The sequence below is a fragment of the Ovis canadensis genome, chromosome 1, assembly GCF_042477335.2.
Source record: "Ovis canadensis isolate MfBH-ARS-UI-01 breed Bighorn chromosome 1, ARS-UI_OviCan_v2, whole genome shotgun sequence".
Taxonomy (NCBI): domain Eukaryota; kingdom Metazoa; phylum Chordata; class Mammalia; order Artiodactyla; family Bovidae; genus Ovis; species Ovis canadensis.
The window spans coordinates 121,036,624-121,053,571 of record NC_091245.1 but is presented as its reverse complement, the minus strand read 5'-3'; the positions used below and the strand labels follow the sequence as shown (position 1 = coordinate 121,053,571).

General features: G+C 41.7%; 1 protein-coding gene across 1 annotated transcript in view; it reads left to right on the top strand.

Moving 5' to 3' along the window:
* The window catches only part of ADCY10 (adenylate cyclase 10), a 93,217-nt gene that overhangs the window by 75,312 nt on the left and 957 nt on the right, over window positions 1-16,948 (top strand). Inside the window, exons 25-31 of the mRNA XM_069548397.1 lie at window positions 2,452-2,608; window positions 5,738-5,942; window positions 6,021-6,117; window positions 6,667-6,782; window positions 7,620-7,737; window positions 10,265-10,460; window positions 16,458-16,646. Coding sequence (XP_069404498.1) covers window positions 2,452-2,608; window positions 5,738-5,942; window positions 6,021-6,117; window positions 6,667-6,782; window positions 7,620-7,737; window positions 10,265-10,460; window positions 16,458-16,646 — 1,078 coding nt within the window. The remainder of the gene's footprint in view (window positions 1-2,451; window positions 2,609-5,737; window positions 5,943-6,020; window positions 6,118-6,666; window positions 6,783-7,619; window positions 7,738-10,264; window positions 10,461-16,457; window positions 16,647-16,948) is intronic.

The following is a 16,948-nucleotide window of genomic DNA, read 5'->3' as shown; positions in this document are numbered from 1 at the left end:
CGTACTCCTTTTCCTATTTGGAACCAGTCTGTTGTTCCATGCCCAGTTCTAACTGTTGCTTCCTGACCTGCATACAGATTTCTCAAGAGGCAGGTTAGGTGGTCTGGTATTCCCATCTCTTTCAGAATTTTCCACAGTTTATTGTGATCCACACAGTCAAAGGCTTTGGCATAGTCAATAAAGCAGAAATAGATAGTTCTCTGGAACTCTCTGGCTTTTTCCATGATCCAGCGGATGTTGGCAATTTGATCTTTGGTTCCTCTGCCTTTTCTAAAACCAGCTTGAACATCTGGAAGTTCATGGTTCACATATTGCTGAAGCCTGGCTTGGAGAATTTTGAGCATTACTTTACTAGCATGTGAGATGAATGCAATTGTGCAGTAGTTTGAGCATTCTTTGGCATTACCTTTGTTTCGGATTAGAATGAAAATGGACTGTTCCAGTCCTGTGGCTACTGCTGAGTTTTCCAAATTTGCTGGCATATTGAGTGCAGCACTTTCACAGCATCATCTTTCAGGATGGAATTCCATCAACTGGAATTCTATCACCTCCACTAGCTTTATTTGTAGTGATGCTTTCTAAGGCCCACTTGACTTCACACTCCAGGTATCTGGCTCTAGGTGAGTGACCACACCATCATGATTATCTTGGTCATGAAGCTCTTTTTTGTACAGTTCTTCTGTGTATTCTTGCCACCTGTTCTGAATATCTTCTGCTTCTGTTAGGTCCATACCATTTCTGTCCTTTATCAAGCCCATCTTTGCATGAAATGTTCCCTTGGTATCTCTAATGTTCTCAAAGAGATCTCTAGTCTTTCCCATTCTGTTGTTTTCCTCTATTTCTTTGCATTGATCACTGAGGAAGGCTTTCTTATCTCTTCTTGCTATTCTTTGGAACTCTGCATTTCAGATGCTTATATCTTTCCTTTTCTTCTTTGCTTTTTGCTTCTCTTCTTTTCACAGCTATTTGTAAGGCCTCCCCAGACAGCCATTTTGCTTTTTTGCATTTCTTTTCCATGGGGATGATCTTGATCCCTGTCTCCTGTACAATGTCACGAATCTCAGTCCATAGTTCATCAGGCACTCTATCTATCAGATATAGTCCCTTAAATCTATTTCTCACTTCCACTGTATAATCATAAGGGATTTGATTTAGGCCATACCTGAATGGTCTAGTGGTTTTCCCTACTTTCTTCAATTTAAGTCTGAATTTGGCAATAAGGAGCTCATGATCTGAGCCAGAGTCAGTCACTTTTAGGAGTTAGAATTCAAACTTGGGGGGATGAATTCAGACCACAGCAGAATGGATTTGTTTAAAGTACTCATTTCATTTGTTGAGCTAAGACCTAGGTCCTGACAGCAATGTGTATAGGAAATGACACACTGGACTGGCTAGGCTGGAGGTGGCCAGGGCTGGAGTCCTGGCACTGTTACATTCTAGCTCTGTTACTTTTACTTAATTACTTAACCTGAGTCTCACTCTCTGCTTATGTAAAATGGGGTTAATTATTCCTTCCTTTCCTATGGGGTTGTCCTCAGACTCAAATGAGATAACATTATATAAATGTGCTTTTTAAATAATTTCACTTAAATGGTAGTAACCTGACAGGGACAGGTCTTATATATAAATAAATTGTAAATAAATTTATAGATGTAAATAAAATGATTTACATCTGTGCTTTTAGATAAAAATAAATTATCTTAATTAATCATCACAAAGCATTATGGTTTCCATTGTGCAGTGGAGAAAATGGGCTTCATAAAAACTAATATGCATGTACAACAAGGTCCTATTGTATAGCACAGGGAACTATATTCAATATTCTGTGATGTATCACAGTGGAAAAGAATATTTTTAAAAATAATGTATATATATGTGTGTGTGTGTAACTGAATCAGTGCTATACAGCAGATATTAACACATTTGTAAATCAACTGTATATCAATAAAAAATATTGCTTGCTGAAACTGAAAAAAAATTAATGTGCATGTTAATTTACATATACGGCTTCCCTGATAGCTCAGTTGCTGAAGAATCTGCTGGCAACGCACAAGACCCCGGTCCGATTCCTGGGTTGGGAAGATCAGCTGGAAAAGGGATAGGCTACCCACTCCAGTATTCACGGGCTTCCCTGGGGGCTCAGCTTGTAAAGAATATGCCTGCAATGCGGGAGACGTGGGTTCCATCCCTGGGTTGGGAAGATTCCCCTGGAGAAGGGAAAGGCTACTCACTGCAGTGTTGGACCTGGAGAACTCCATGGACGGTACAGTCCATGGGGTCGCAAAGAGTCGGACACAACATGTAAACTTAATTTACATGTAAGGGAAACAGGCCTCAAACTCAAGTCTATTCAGACCCCCACGCCGGTACTGAGGACTCTGCACCTGTGCTTCCCTCAAGTATGTTGGTGATGATACCTTTTTCTTTTGTCCCTTGTGTATCCTTTAATAGGAAGAAGAGGCTGGCACAGCTTTACCAGCAAACCACTTGTTTCTCCTTGCTGTGGCAAATCTATAGCTTAAATTTTTTTTTCCACTACAAGTATTATTGTCACCTGGCAGCTCTGATGCAAGTGAATACTGCACTGGAAACTCAAGATGATTTCCAGGTAGGGTATTTTTATAGTTGCTTTTTATATATCTGAATCTCATTTGGAGAGAAAAGCCTGATGAAATCCAATCAATATTCAAAATCATAAAAGCCTACCAGGCTGAATTGTTCTGCTGAGGCCTACAGTTGTCAAACATTTTGATCCCAGAATCCCCTTATACTTTTAATAATTGAGAACCTCCAATAGCTTTTTATGGGCTTCCCAGGTCGCTCAGTGGTTAAAGAATACGCCTGCAATGCAGGAGATGCAGGAGACATAGGTTTAATCCCTGGGTCGGAAACATCCCCTGGAGAAGGGCATGGTAACGCACTCCAGTATTCTTGCCTGGAGAACCCCATGGAGAGAGGAGCCCGGTGGACTGCAGTCCACAGGGTCATAAAGAGTCGGAAGTGACTGAGCATGCCATGCAATAGCTTTTTATGTGGCTTTGTATATTTCTATGGGCTTGTATACTTTTATATGGGTTCATACATTTATATAGGTTGTATCTACTGATATTGCCATATATGAAACAAAAACTGAGGTACTTTAAAAATATTTTGGGGGGACTTCCCTGGCAGTCCAGTGGTTAAGACTCCATGCTTCCACTGCAGGAGGCACAGGTACCATCCCTGGTCAAGGAACTGGGATCCTAATTTTAAAAAAATAAAGAAAATAAACCAATGACATATGAATATCATTAACATTTTCATTAGAAAAAAATGCTATTTCCCCAAACAAAAAATTTAGTGAGAATGGCGTGTATTACATTTTGCAAATACCTTAATGTCTGATTTCACAGAAGACAGGCGAAAATCTCAACCTGCTTCTATCCTCACTTCCTTGTAATGTCACCTGATTCTCTCCTGGAAAACTCCACATTGTACACATAAGAGGATGAAGGTGAAAAAGAAAATGTAAAAGGATAATTCTTTTTATAAAAGATAAAATCATTCCCTGCTCGTCCAAATGTTAGGACTCTGTGCTCGCACCTCTCACTGCCTCACCTCAATCCTTGGTCAAGGAACTAAAATCCCATAAGCTGCACAAAATGGCCAAAATGAAAAAACGTAAAAGAGCACACATCAAAGATTTTACTGAGCTCATTAAAATTAGTGAGAGAATTAGTAAGATGTTACAACTGGTTGCCAGGAGAATTTAATTTATGAATGTATGCAAAACTAGTCAAGTCACAGAGCAAGAATAAAATCACTTATATTCCACCGAACATTTATATTTCTATGAAAAAGAAGCATTTACATTATTACCAGTTTTCTATAGTATCCAGAATTGTAAAGTATCCCAGTGACAATGAAAAGCAGAGATTACCTTGGCAAGTTAGCTGGACAGGACACATTTTGATTTTGTTTTGTTTAATTTTGGCCCATTTCAAATTCTTTCACTATTTTTCCTGACCCAAATCTCTTGATGTTATGCAATTAGCTTTGATCTCTTCACACCCTGAGTTCCTAGAATGGTGTCTGCCATGTAGTAGGTACTCAACAAATTTTTTTTTCAATGAAATGCTTTACTTCTCCTTCATCCTTGGGGCTAGCTCCTAAAAATGTGGTGGAGTAAGGGGCAGGGAAGACATAAAAGGGAAAAGTCGAAATGGGAAAGTGAATCAAAAGATGCTTGTTAACAAGATGGCTGTGACTGAGGCCAGAAGAGGAGGGAAAATCTCCCCTGGGTGTTCAAAGCAGATGAGCTGCTCTGTGTAGGATAACAGTGAGAAACAAAACGGGCACCAGGAGAGTAGTTTCCAGGCCTTCCCCAGTGGTCCAGTGGCTAAGAATCTGCCTGCCAGTGCCGGGGACACGGGTTCAATCCCTGGTCTGGGAAGAGTCCACATGGTGCAGAGCCACTAAAAGCCCGTGGGCCACAGCTCCTGGAGCCTGTGTTCCTAGAGCTTGGACTCCACACGAGAAGCGCCGGCAACAGAAGCCAGTCCACCGCAACATGGAGTAGCCCCTGCTCACAACTAGAGAAAGTGCACGCACGGCAATGAAGCCCCAGTGCAACCAAAGTTAATAAAGACAGAAAATAGTAATAAAGAATAAAATAATTATTTTTAAAAAGACCGAGAGAGAAGTTTCTAGGACTCTACATCTATCTGTGGTGTGACTACTAGCAAATCACTATATCAATATAACTTGTAGCTTTATATTTTCCCCACAAAGTGAAGCAGTTGGCCTCAGTTCTCTTGGTCCAAATCTGAGAAGAACTAGGCTTTATTATAGATGTGACTTTTCATTTGCCCAACAATTCTCTTTCTCTCACCCCCTGTTTCCTCCCTACTGGCCACATTATCTTGAAACACGTTCTAAACAAGGAGTAAAGGAATTCCCTAAATGCCTACAGACCATTCTACCATGCGAGGTTCTGTCTTTCTTCTGTTTGTATTTTTCAAAATAGTTTATATGTAGTCTGAGCTTTGTGGGAGTTTTGGTGTTTTTCTTTTTAGTAGTAAACTGTGTCTGTAGCAGGGACTCTTTTTGGCCTTCTCTAAACATTTCTATCTTGGAGCAACTTTATCATTTTTAAAGAGCTGTTTAAACAGTAACAAACTTTTCATAAATCTCCCAATTAAGTTTAGACCTAATCCTTACTTTTTTTTTAAAGCAAAAAAAAAAAACAAACAAATCAACCTTTCTTTATTGTTAAAGAAAGTAATACATGCTTGTTATAACACTAAATTAAACATCACAGAAATGCATAAAATTAAAAGTTCCTCAAATTTTTCCTCCAACTGCAACAAATAGGTAAACTGCTTTTTACAGTTTGGAATAAATCCTTCCAGGCCTTCTGGTATGCAGTCATATATCCACATATATAAGCTATTGCTTTTATTTTTCACAAAAATTCAGGTTCTTAGATTTTGTCAAGGACTCTCTATGGGCAAAAGGGGCCATTGAGCTTGTCTTATATAGTTCTTGTTTAATGCATGAACTCATGCATTAAACTGCAGGAACTCAGCTTAGTTTCTGTATCTAAGCCCATGGTTTGGTCAAATGTCCAGCTCCATTCCAAAGCTCAATGAATCCATGTTTACTGGCAGATATTGGGTGATATCCTGGTCTTTCTGCTTTGGGTTCCATCTAAGTCTTGCCCCATCTCTCTTCCTTTCCTCCACTGCTGCCATTCCAGATCATTAAGGCCTACCTGGACTATTCGCTGTATCAACATCTAGCTGGCTACGAGGACGTGTGGTTCAAATACGAGGTCATGGCCATGAAGCAGATCTTCAACCTGCCCCTGAAACGCGAGAGTGTTGAAATCATGACCTATGTGGCCGATAGGCTTGGTTATATCAAGCTCCTAATGGGTCACTTGGACTTGGCCATTGACTTAGGTAAGGGCTAGCTGGTCAAGAAAGGGCATGCAAATACAAGTAATAAGCAGAACTATACTGGAATTGTTTTGTTCCCAGGTTCTCGAGCCCACAAGATGTGGTCATTGCTCCGGAATCCCAATAAACACTATCTGGTCCTCTGCTGGCTTTGTAAATCCCTCTTCTTGAAAAACAGGTATTTATCTTGAGGAACTTTCCAAAATGAGAGGAAGAAAGATATACTTATGGAATGTTCTGGATTTACTTAACCCTGGCCATAGGATGGGGAAGGGAGTAGGGTTTACCAAAAGCTGGTGTAACCAATGATCACCACCCTTTGGATGTCACTGCTCTCTCACAGAACTCATTCCCAGGCACCATATCTACCCTGGTTGCTCTGGCCAGCAACTGGAAGAGGGCCAGACAGTCAACCCCTGTGTGTGGGGATCAGGCCTCCACCACTGCCAGGGGGCAGAAAGGGAATGCGCTCATAGGAGAGGCAAATGCCCAGAGAATAGCAACCAAGACCAGAGGCCCAGGACAAGTTGGTCTGATTCTGGCCACCTTCATAGAGACGTCTATGAAAGAACAATTGACAGAGTCAATTTGAGATTTAAGAGTAGGTTTGAAGTCTGTTTCAGGATTGTATTTGGTTCTGCATTACTGGGCAGGACTGAGACTAGAACTGAACATCCTTCTCTCCCCCTACCATTTCTTAATCCTACCACCTTTATTTTTTTCATAGATACAAGCAGCTGATCCAGGTTCTGGGGTGGCTGTGGGATCTTTCTGTAGCAGAAGAGCATATCTTCAGCAGGGCGTTTTTCTATTTTATTTGCTTGGATATCATGCTTTATGCTGGTGAGCATGACCTTGGAATTTATGAGAACTGGGGGTCCACGGCACTTGTGTTGGTGTGGTGTGGCAGTGGTCAGGGCAGGGGTATTGAGACCTGAGGGTTTCTGGCTAGAAAGACATACAGGAAAGGGAAGGAGAGAGCCTGGCGATATGAGATAAGGAGCCATCTAAAAAGTGCAAGAATTATAAAGGACCGAGAAGAAAGAAAGTTTAGAATGTAAGCTGCCAGTTAATATATCAGATCATTTGTCACACTGTGATAGTGATCGTGACTGATGATGTCTTGCTATGTACCTTCCACTAGGGCATTTAATTTTTAGCAGGATATACTTGGAGATTTCATGCTTTAAAGTGAAGGACAGGGATGCTAATACTAAGGCTTTCATTGACTGGTAGCTGTTGGTGATTTGGAAAACTAGTTATTTCCTGATAGTCTTCAGGTTATACCAGGCAGGCAGGCCTCAGTGTGCATATTAAACCAGAGCTGCCAACCTGGGCACTCTTTTTCCCACCTGTATTTTCAAGTCCCAGGCTACACTGATGCTGATTCCTTAGATGCAAGCAGGGAGGTTGGTTTAACCCCCACTTCTGCCTGGTTGACACTATGTACTTGTAAGTTACATGCATAAACTTCCACAAAAGCAGAAACTCAGCAAACACAGGGCAGTGCAGCCACCTGGTTGTTGCAACCTACGGGGCCCTTTGGACTGATAAAGTAACAGAGATTGAGACCTCTCCTCAGAGTGGGAACTATTCTGGGAGTTACTAGGCCAGAAAGATGATGATATCCCTCCACTCTCAATCTACCAGCCAAGCTCTCCTGTTTCTCTTTTATTTAAGGCTTTGTTTATAGACCCTTTGAAGAATGTTTGCAATTCATACACCAAAATGAAGACAACAGAATCCTCAAATTCCAAAGTGGAATGCTCCTGGGACTTTACTCATGTATCGCTATCTGGTAACACTGTGTTGCATAACACTAAATTCCCAAATTTGAAAATGTTGAATCCTGGAAGAGTTCTATGAGATTTTCTAAAAAGGAAGGAAAGAAAGGGACAGTAATTTTTAAGACAGATTGAAGGTGACAGAGCAGATTTACTCAGAAAGGCACCTTGGGGATTACCTAGTTCATCCCCCTCAACCAAGGCCAGAACAGTGATGCTACTTAGATTGTATTCAGTGCAACAAGCATTTATCTCATACAAAGCATGTTGTGTTAGTACAGAGATGGATAAGAAAAGAGTACTTGCTTCTGAGAAGTGTTGGGATTTGAGGGAGACTAATATATAGCACACTCGCCCCCTCCCCACCCTCAAGATGGAATCGTAATCACTGTTGATAGAGTCCATGTTCAGTGAAGGTGATGGAACCCCACTCCAGTACTCTTGCCTGGAAGATTCCATGGACAGAGGAGTCTGGTAGGCTGCGGTCCATGGGGTCGCAAAAAGCTGGACACGACTGAGCGACTTCCCTTTCACTTTTCACTTTCATGCATTGGAGAAGGAATGGCAACCCACTCCAGTGTTCTTGCCTGGAGACTACCAGGGATGGGGGAGCCTGGTGGGCTGCCATCTATGGGGTCGCACAGAGTCAGACACAACTGAAGCAATTTAGCAGCAGCAGAGTCCATGTTGGAAGACATGGCTTATATCTGCAGAGAAGTGAGCTTCCTGATATTGAACCTCAGGATTAGACTTCCCTATCAGCAGCAAGAAGTTCTAGAAAACTCTGCCCTTTCTCCACCCCATTAAGGCAGGTAGTACCATGCTCCCTGTGTGGGCCCCAGGCTCTCACTGGCTCTCAAGATGAAAGAGAGCTACACCTGCCTAATTCCTCTCCCAAAGTCACCAGCCAACCAAGTCACTCCTTACCACTGGAGGTGTGAGTGAGGCAGGGAAAGAAATGGAGAATTTTACACCAGTGGAGCTCCCTCACATAGAAGGAAGCTACAGGAGGGTGGAATAAGCAGCCCTCCTGCCCCATTAACCCATTAAGCCATTAACCCACTAAAGCTTCATCTTTTAACCCATACATTTTCAACTCAGTAAGGCTGTAACTATGACCTTAGCTTCAAGGAAGTAGGTTAATAGTAAGGCTCAAGAACATTAACTAAATTACTGCTACAGCCGTCCCCAAGACTTGAAAGTTATTCCTTATTCCATTTCCCATCTCAAATTATATAAGCAGTCATGTGGGCTTCCCTCATAACTCAGTTGGTAAAGAATCTGCCTGCAATGCAGGAGGCCCCAGTTTGATTCCTGGGTTGGGAAGATCCGCTGGAGAAGGGATAGGTTACCCACTCCAGTACTCTTGGGTTTCCCTTGTGGCTCAGCAGGTAAAGAATCAACCTGCAATGCAGGAGACTTGGGTTCAATCACGGCATTGGGAAAATCCCCTGGAGAAGGGACAGGCTACCCACTCCAGTAGTCTGGCCTGGAGAATTCCATGGACAGGATCCTGGCAGGCTGCAGTCCATGAGGCTGTAAAGAGTCAGACATACTGAGCGACTTTCACACACACTTCCCATCTCAAATTACATATGCAGTCATGTAGTCTAATATTTAGAGATTTTATAATGTTAAATGACAATGCAAAGACATTCTGATATAAAGTGCCACAGACTAGAGCAGTTTCATATTCAAATAGAAATCTCCTCTTATTATAAAACTCATTGGGAGAAATTAAAATCCAAAAATTTGGATTTAAAAGTTAATTTAGTTTATGTTTTGCTAGCTAAAGTCTAAAGAAATAGAAGTCCAAAGTCAAATTAGTTTGCACATATGAGTTAAAGTTCAAGAATCTAAAATTCAAAAATCACCTTAATTTCTTATTCTACTCTATCTTCCCTGAGGAGTTCTTGCAACAACTGTAGCTTAAGACAAAACTACTCCCACTTTATGGGCATAGGAATCATCTGGAGAGTACATTAACTCAGATTTCTGGTCCCATCCCCAGAGTGTCTGATTCAGCAGATCTAGATTGGACCAGAGAGCTTGCATGTCTAAGAAGCACTCAGATGATGCTGACGATTCCTTTCTATGGTCCACGCTTTGAGTAGTATTAGCCTGGGCTCTCTCTCTTTGGAATCAGCCTGCTCTGTTTCACTTTGTAATTTTTTCCCTTGGCCACACTGCACAGCTCGCAGGATCTTAATTCCCTGACCAGGGATTGAACTGGGACCCTCAGTAGTGGAAGCACAGAGTCCTAACCACTGGACCACCAGGGAGTTCCCTCATTTTTTAGAGTCAGAGAGTTAAATGGTACCTAATATTATCCAAGTATTCCCCCCAATTCTATTAATTTCAAATGATCAAAAAAGTTCTATTCTGTCCTTGTTCTGTATCAGATATTTCCCATGAATAGGCCAGTGGCAGGCTTCCAGAGACCCACATTCTTGCAGCTACACCTCTAGAGAGACTCATTTCAGAAAACCAGCCCATTCTAAGGGTGATATGGATTTTTCTTATTCTTCTGTGGTAATATAGGTATGCCAGACTTCAGGAATGGAACAGCTTTCATGTATTTTCCAATAGAGCCAAAAATCTTGTGTCAAGAAGAACCCCAACAGCTCTTTACTGCATAAGTATCAGTAGGTACATGGAAGGTCAAGTTCTTTACCTTCAAAAGCAAATTGAAGAACAGTCAGAGAATGCTCAAGACAGTGGAGTCGACCTGCTCAAGGTGAGGCCTCTTCTTTGGTTTCCAGGGGACTTCATACCTTAAATGGCTTTTTCTCTACCTTCTGTGATAATTATTTTCTCTGATTGTAGAAGTTCTGGCTGTTTGTAGGGTAAGTTTTGAAGGTAATTCTATCCCCATAATTAGAACATGAATTGCCTTACTTACCTTACTACTGAGAGATAACCACTTTATGCATGTTGAGAAATCAATTTCCAAATTTTCTTCTATATATGTGCATGCATTTCCATTTTTTAAAACTTACTACTAAATAAGATATTTTATGAATCGTGCTCCTGCTCATGCTCAGTCACATCAGTCATATCTGACTCTTTGCGACCCTATGGACTGTTGTCTGCTAGGTTCCTCTGTCCATGGGCTTCTCCAGGCAAGAATACTGGAGTGGGTTGCCATGCCCTCCTCCAGGAGATCTTCCTGACCCAGGGATCAAACCCGCATCTCCTGCATCTCCTACGTTGGCAGGCAGATTCTTTACCACTGAGTCACCTGGGAATCCCATCCCAAAGACAGAACAGGCTAAAAACACAATAGTTGCTATTGGGATTGCAGCAAAGATGAGTAAAGCCTTCTCTTTGTACTTTAGGAGTTTGTGATTTCAAGGTGATGGAGGTGGGAAGCCCAGGATTGGGAGGGAGTTGTAGAGGCAGGGAGTAGACAGAATAAGAGAGCCCAAAAGAACACAAAATCAAACCTGGTATTTCCTGCTAAACATAGAGCAATACCTTTTACATATGTTACCGAACCAAACTTGGGTTCATTCTCTCAAGTACAGTAAAGCCGATCTAGTGATACTGGGTTGTGATGAGGAAAAGTACACCCTTTACTGTAAGGTGCCAGATGAGGAGTCCATTTCCTTCTCCACGGGATCTTCCCAACCCAGGGATCAAACCCAGGTCTCCCACATTGCAGGCAGATGCTTTAACCTCTGAGCCACCAGGGAAGCCCAGATGAGGAGTCCAGGGCAGCTAATACTCAAAAAACCTGAACTCCCCAATAGGTTTCAAGGAAGCATTTTTAAAGGCAAGAAGGAGAGAAGGCACAGGGTATGTGATTAGCTCATGCACAGTTCTCTGATTGGTTGACGGTGAGGAAGCAGAGCAGTGTCCCAGAGGTTACCATGATCAATCCTCAGGTTCCGGTAGGTCTGGGGCTACATCTTGGGGTCATTAAGTAGTTAACTTCTTCCATCTGGTGGGAGTTTCAGCATCTATAAAACAACTCAGGAAAAGTATAACAGGTACTGTTATCTAGTTACTTCAGGGAGGAACTAAAGAGTCTCGGCTGCCATATGGCTGATGTACTGTTTAAATTGTTATCAATTCTCCTGGCCTAACTGCTATTCTTGTCACTACACGGTCATATCCCTTCAGCCATTAATCCTGGAGCCAGTCTTCTCTGACTCACTGGAGGCCTGGGAGATAGACTATATAGCTTTTCTACAAACAAGCGGAAGGCAGAGGATGTGGTGTGAATGGTTTGTTCTGGGAATGTCCTATAGGGTTGATTACATACAGTAGATGTTTAATTTCTGGAATAAAGAATTGATAGATGAAAACATGTAACAGTTTAGTCAGGAGAAATCTATGTTTCAATCCATTTCTATGATATTGAAGTTTGTTGTTGCTGTTATTCATCGTGTCTGACTCTGTGACCCCATGGACTGCAGCACGCCAGGCTTCCCTGTCCTTCACTATCTCCTGCACTTTGCTCAAACTCACGTCCACTGAGTTGCTGATGCCATCCAACTGTCTCATTCTCTGTCATCCCCTTCCCCTCCTGCTTTTAGTCTTTCCCAGCATCAGGGTGTCTTCCAGTGGGTCAGCTCTTCCCATTAGATGGCCAAAGTAAAGCTTCAGCTTCGGCATCGATCCTTCCAATGAACATTCAGGGGTGATTTCCTTTAGGATTGATTGGTTGGATCTCCTTGTAGTCCAAGGGACTCTCAAGAGTCTTCTCCAACACCACAGTTTGGAAGTAGCAATTCTTCAGTACTCAGCCTTCTTTACGGTCCAACTCTCACATCTGTACATGACTACTGGGAAAACCCTAGCTTTGACTAGACAGACCTTTGACTGCTAAGTGATGTCTCTGCTTTTTAATATGTTGTCTAGGTTTGTCAATGCTTTCCTTCCAAGGAGCAAGTGTCTTTTAACTTCAAGCCTGTAATCTCTGTCCCCAGTAATTTTGGAGCCCAAGAAAATAAAGTCTATACTGTTTTCATTTTTTCCCCATCTATTTACCATGAAGTGATGGGACTGGATGCCATGATCTTAGTTCTTTGAATGTTGAGTTTTAAGCCAGCTTTTTCACTCTCCTCTTTCACCTTCTTCAAGAGGCTCTTTAGTTCCTCTTTATTTTCTGCCATTAGGGTGGTGTCATCTGCATATCTGAGGTTATTGATATTTCTCACAGCAATCTTGATTCCAGCTTGTGATTCATCCAACCTGGCATTTCACATGATGTACTCTGCATATAGATTAAATAAGCAGAGTGACAATATACAGCCTTGATGTACTCCTTTCCAAATTTTGAACCAGTTCATTGTTCCATGTCCAGTTCTACTCATTGCTTCTTGACCTGCATACAGGTTTCTCAGGAGGCAGGTAAGGTGGTCTGGTATTCCCATCTCTTGAAGAATTTTCCAGTTTGTTGTGATCCACATGATCAAAGGCTTTAGTCAATGAAGCAGAAGTAGAAGCTTTTCTGGAATTCCCTTGCTTTTTCTATGATCCAACGGATGTTGGCAATTTGATCTCTGGTTCCTTTGCTTTCAATGATATTGAAGTAAATAAAATAAAAGAATAAGACATTGTCTTGCTGATGGTCAGATTAGCAGACAACAGAGAAGACATTAATACTCTGAAGGACTCTCATAAACTTTCTAGACAGCATTCTGACAAAATGCATAAATATCTTTAAAATATGCACATCATTTAATTCTCCTCCTAGGAATGACCCTAAGGAGATAATCAGATGGTAAACAAAAATTATATATATAAAGGTGTTGATCTCAGATTTATAGCATTAAAAAACTAGGGGGAAAAAAGTGATATGCCTTTCAAAATGCTGGTTATCTCTGCAGGAGGAAAGGGCAACCCACTCCATCATTCTTGCCAGGGAAGTCCAACAGAAAGAGGAGCCTGTCAGGCTACAGTCCACGGGTTCACAAAAGCATTGGACACAACTTAAAAAAAAATATATATATATATATATATATATTAGTCAGAAATGGTATATTTAAACATTAAGACATTTTCACATTAAAAAATCTGAATTTCTGACTCTTAACAATTGCAGTGTCTGGTGACTCTAAGACCCAATTCTAAAGGGCAGCTATTGGCTGGAACTGATGAAGGGTGGCATTTAGGTCATACTCTCTCCCATATGACATAATCTCCTTGCTTCTTGTCTTATCTTATCTTACCTCTTATTTATGTTTCTTTCATGACTCTGTCAGCATTTGGATTTGTGAGATCTGATGTTAAAGAATCATGTCACTGGAAAAAGTTCATAATGTTGTGCTAAACGAGAAAAAAATATTTTGAATTGCTGTTTAGTATGATACCAGTTGTGGTGAGTATGAGTATGAGTGTGTGTGTGTGTGTGTGTGTGTGTGTGAGACAGTGCCAAGTGACATTGCAAGTTAGATTTTGTTCAGGGTTCTTCAGTTCAGTCCCTCAGTCGTGTTCTACTTTTTGCAACCCCATGAATTGCAGCACACCTGGCCTCCCTGTCCATCACCAACTCCCGGAGTTCACCCAAACTCATGTGCATCAAGTCGGTGATGCCATCCAGCCATCTCATCCTCCGTCATCCTCTTCTCTTCCTGCCCCCTGCCCGCAATCCCTCCCAGCATCAGGGGCTTTTCCAACGAGTCAACTCTTCTCATGAGGTGGCCAAAGTATTGGAGTTTCAGCCTCAGCATCAGTCCTTCCAATGAACACCCAGGACTGGTCTCCTTTAGAATGGACTGGTTGGATCTCCTTGCAGTCCAAGGGACTCTCAAGAGTCTTCTCCAACACCACAGTTCAAAAGCATCAGTTCTCCGGTGCTCAGCTTTCTTCACAGTCCAACTCTCACATCCATACATGACCACTGGAAAAACCATAGCCTTGACTAGATGGACCTTTGCTGACAAAGTAATAACTCTGCTTTTGAATATGCTATCTAGGTTGGTCATAACTTTCCTTCCAAGGAGTAAGTGTCTTAATTTCATGGCTGCAGTCACCATCTGCAGTGATTTTGGAGCCCAAAAAATAAAGTCTGACTCTGTTTCCACTGTTTCCCCATCAATTTCCCATGAAGTGATGGGACCAGATGCCATGATCTTAGTTTTCTGAATGTTGAGCTTTAAGCCAACTCAGGGTTCTTACTGAGGATTATAGCTGTAGCTTGGAGAACAGCCTCCCTGATAGCTTTTGAGTAACTGCTCTGAGGAAGTAAGGAAGGGGTTTTTTCCTGGGAAAAACATCAAAAGATTACTGCTAATCACAAAGAATGACATCACAAGTTAATGATTTTAACATTAACATTTTAACATTTTGCATTCTATGTATAGAAGATCCAAGGATTTGGATTCATTGAAATTATTTCTTAAATATGCATCTTAACTATCTATGACCAATATCCAAAGCACAGGACACTTCCTGTTTTTCTCGGGCACACCATTGGTGGGTGGCTACAGTGACTAATGGCTTGATTCTTGTAGAACTGGGATGGTGGGCAACATTCCCTGTCCATAGCAAAGAAATAAAAATGTGTATCAAATGTCAAAGTGTATATCCAAATGTCAAAATAATTTTTTTTAGGTGTTAGGGTTATGAATGATTCTTTTTTTTCCTATCTTTTTTTTTTTTAATTCTGTGCTGTTTGTTTTTCCCCTTTTCAGTGTTTACATTTTTTTTCAGTTGAGGTATAATTCTTTAAATCTCAAAAATTATATTGCTTTGGTAAACAAAAGAAAATGTTGCTAATGTTACTGAACTGAACTTGGGTCTGCTCGCTGGCCACATAGCAAAGTCAATTTACTGACACCAGGTAGTGGTGAAGGAAAGTACAGCATTTATTGTCAGGCCCAGCAATGAGAATGGGTGGCTCATATTCAAAAAACCCAAACTCCCCATTGACTTTCAAGGAAAGGTTTTTAAAGGCAACATTTGGAGCTGAAGGCTGCGTGTACATGACTTTATTCTGATTGGCTGGTGGTGAGGTAACAGGGTGGTTTCACAAATCTTAATCATCAATCTCCCGGTTTTAACCAGTCTGGGGTCTATGTCTTATAGTCAGCATGGAGTCAGCATCCTGTAGCTGGGTGAGGGTCTTAGTTCCTGCAGAAGAACTCAAATATATGAATCAGATTGTCATGTATTTTCCTTGAGGACGAGCTCAGACTGTTTTTATCACTGAACTATAGTTTCTTGACTGGTTTTTTCCTACATTCCCTTACTTCCCTAATTAGTAACTGCTTGAATTTGCCCTTTGGAACTCAGGGAAGAGCTAGGAGACTGAAGCCTTTTTCTACAAACAAGAAACACGGGATGTGGAAGGGCTTTTGTACACGGGATGGCCCTGCGGAGTTCACTCAGTTCCAGTCCCCTGCTTTCTTCGATACTCCTCAAGTCAAAGTCTTGAGGGGAATGGGGCAAGACAAGAAAGAGAATAAGGTTTTGGGTAAAGAAGTTAATCATAAACTCAGCAGGGGAACTGAGTTTCAGAGGGACTCAGTTTCATTTTTTAAGAATGGTTGCCAAAAAGGGTTAATGAGCAGACCCATATCACATGCTTGGTTGGGGTCGGCCACTGGGGCCACTCTACTTGACTCTTATCATCTAATCTCCACTACTTTCTATGTATGTTTCTGTAATGTGTTTTTTTACTTGATTGCTTATACCCTTGAAATGATCCCAAATGATCTGAGATGGAAAAATCCTTTCAGTCAAGGATCCCTTTCTGATTCTATTATGTTGCTTTTTCCTTTAGAATTTGGAGTATCTGGTGGCTCAAAACACCACTGGGCCTGTCTTCTACCCAAGGCTTTACCATCTGATGGCCTATGTCTGTATACTAATGGGAGAGGGACAGAATTGTGACCTCTTCCTGAACACAGCCCTACAGCTCTGTGAAACTCAAGGGAATGTGCTGGAGAAATGCTGGCTGAACATGAGCAAAGTATGTAGCATCAGCTAGCAAGCTGGGGAAGACACTCACAGGGGATATTAAGGAGCCCAAGAAGCCCATTCCCTGCTTTGGATTTCACTGGGTGTGGAAGGCTGGCAGAGGCCTTTCGGTACTCTTACTGAGAGGGATGACATATTATAGGTTTGGCATTTGCACCTCCTCTTCCCCTTTGAGTTCTCATGAGATCCTCCCATCCTTCAAATCCCCTTTAGCAAGATCTCTACCTTTTCATGGGGCTTCCCAGTTGGCTCATTGGTAAAGAATCTGCCTGCCAATCCAGGAAACGCAGGAGA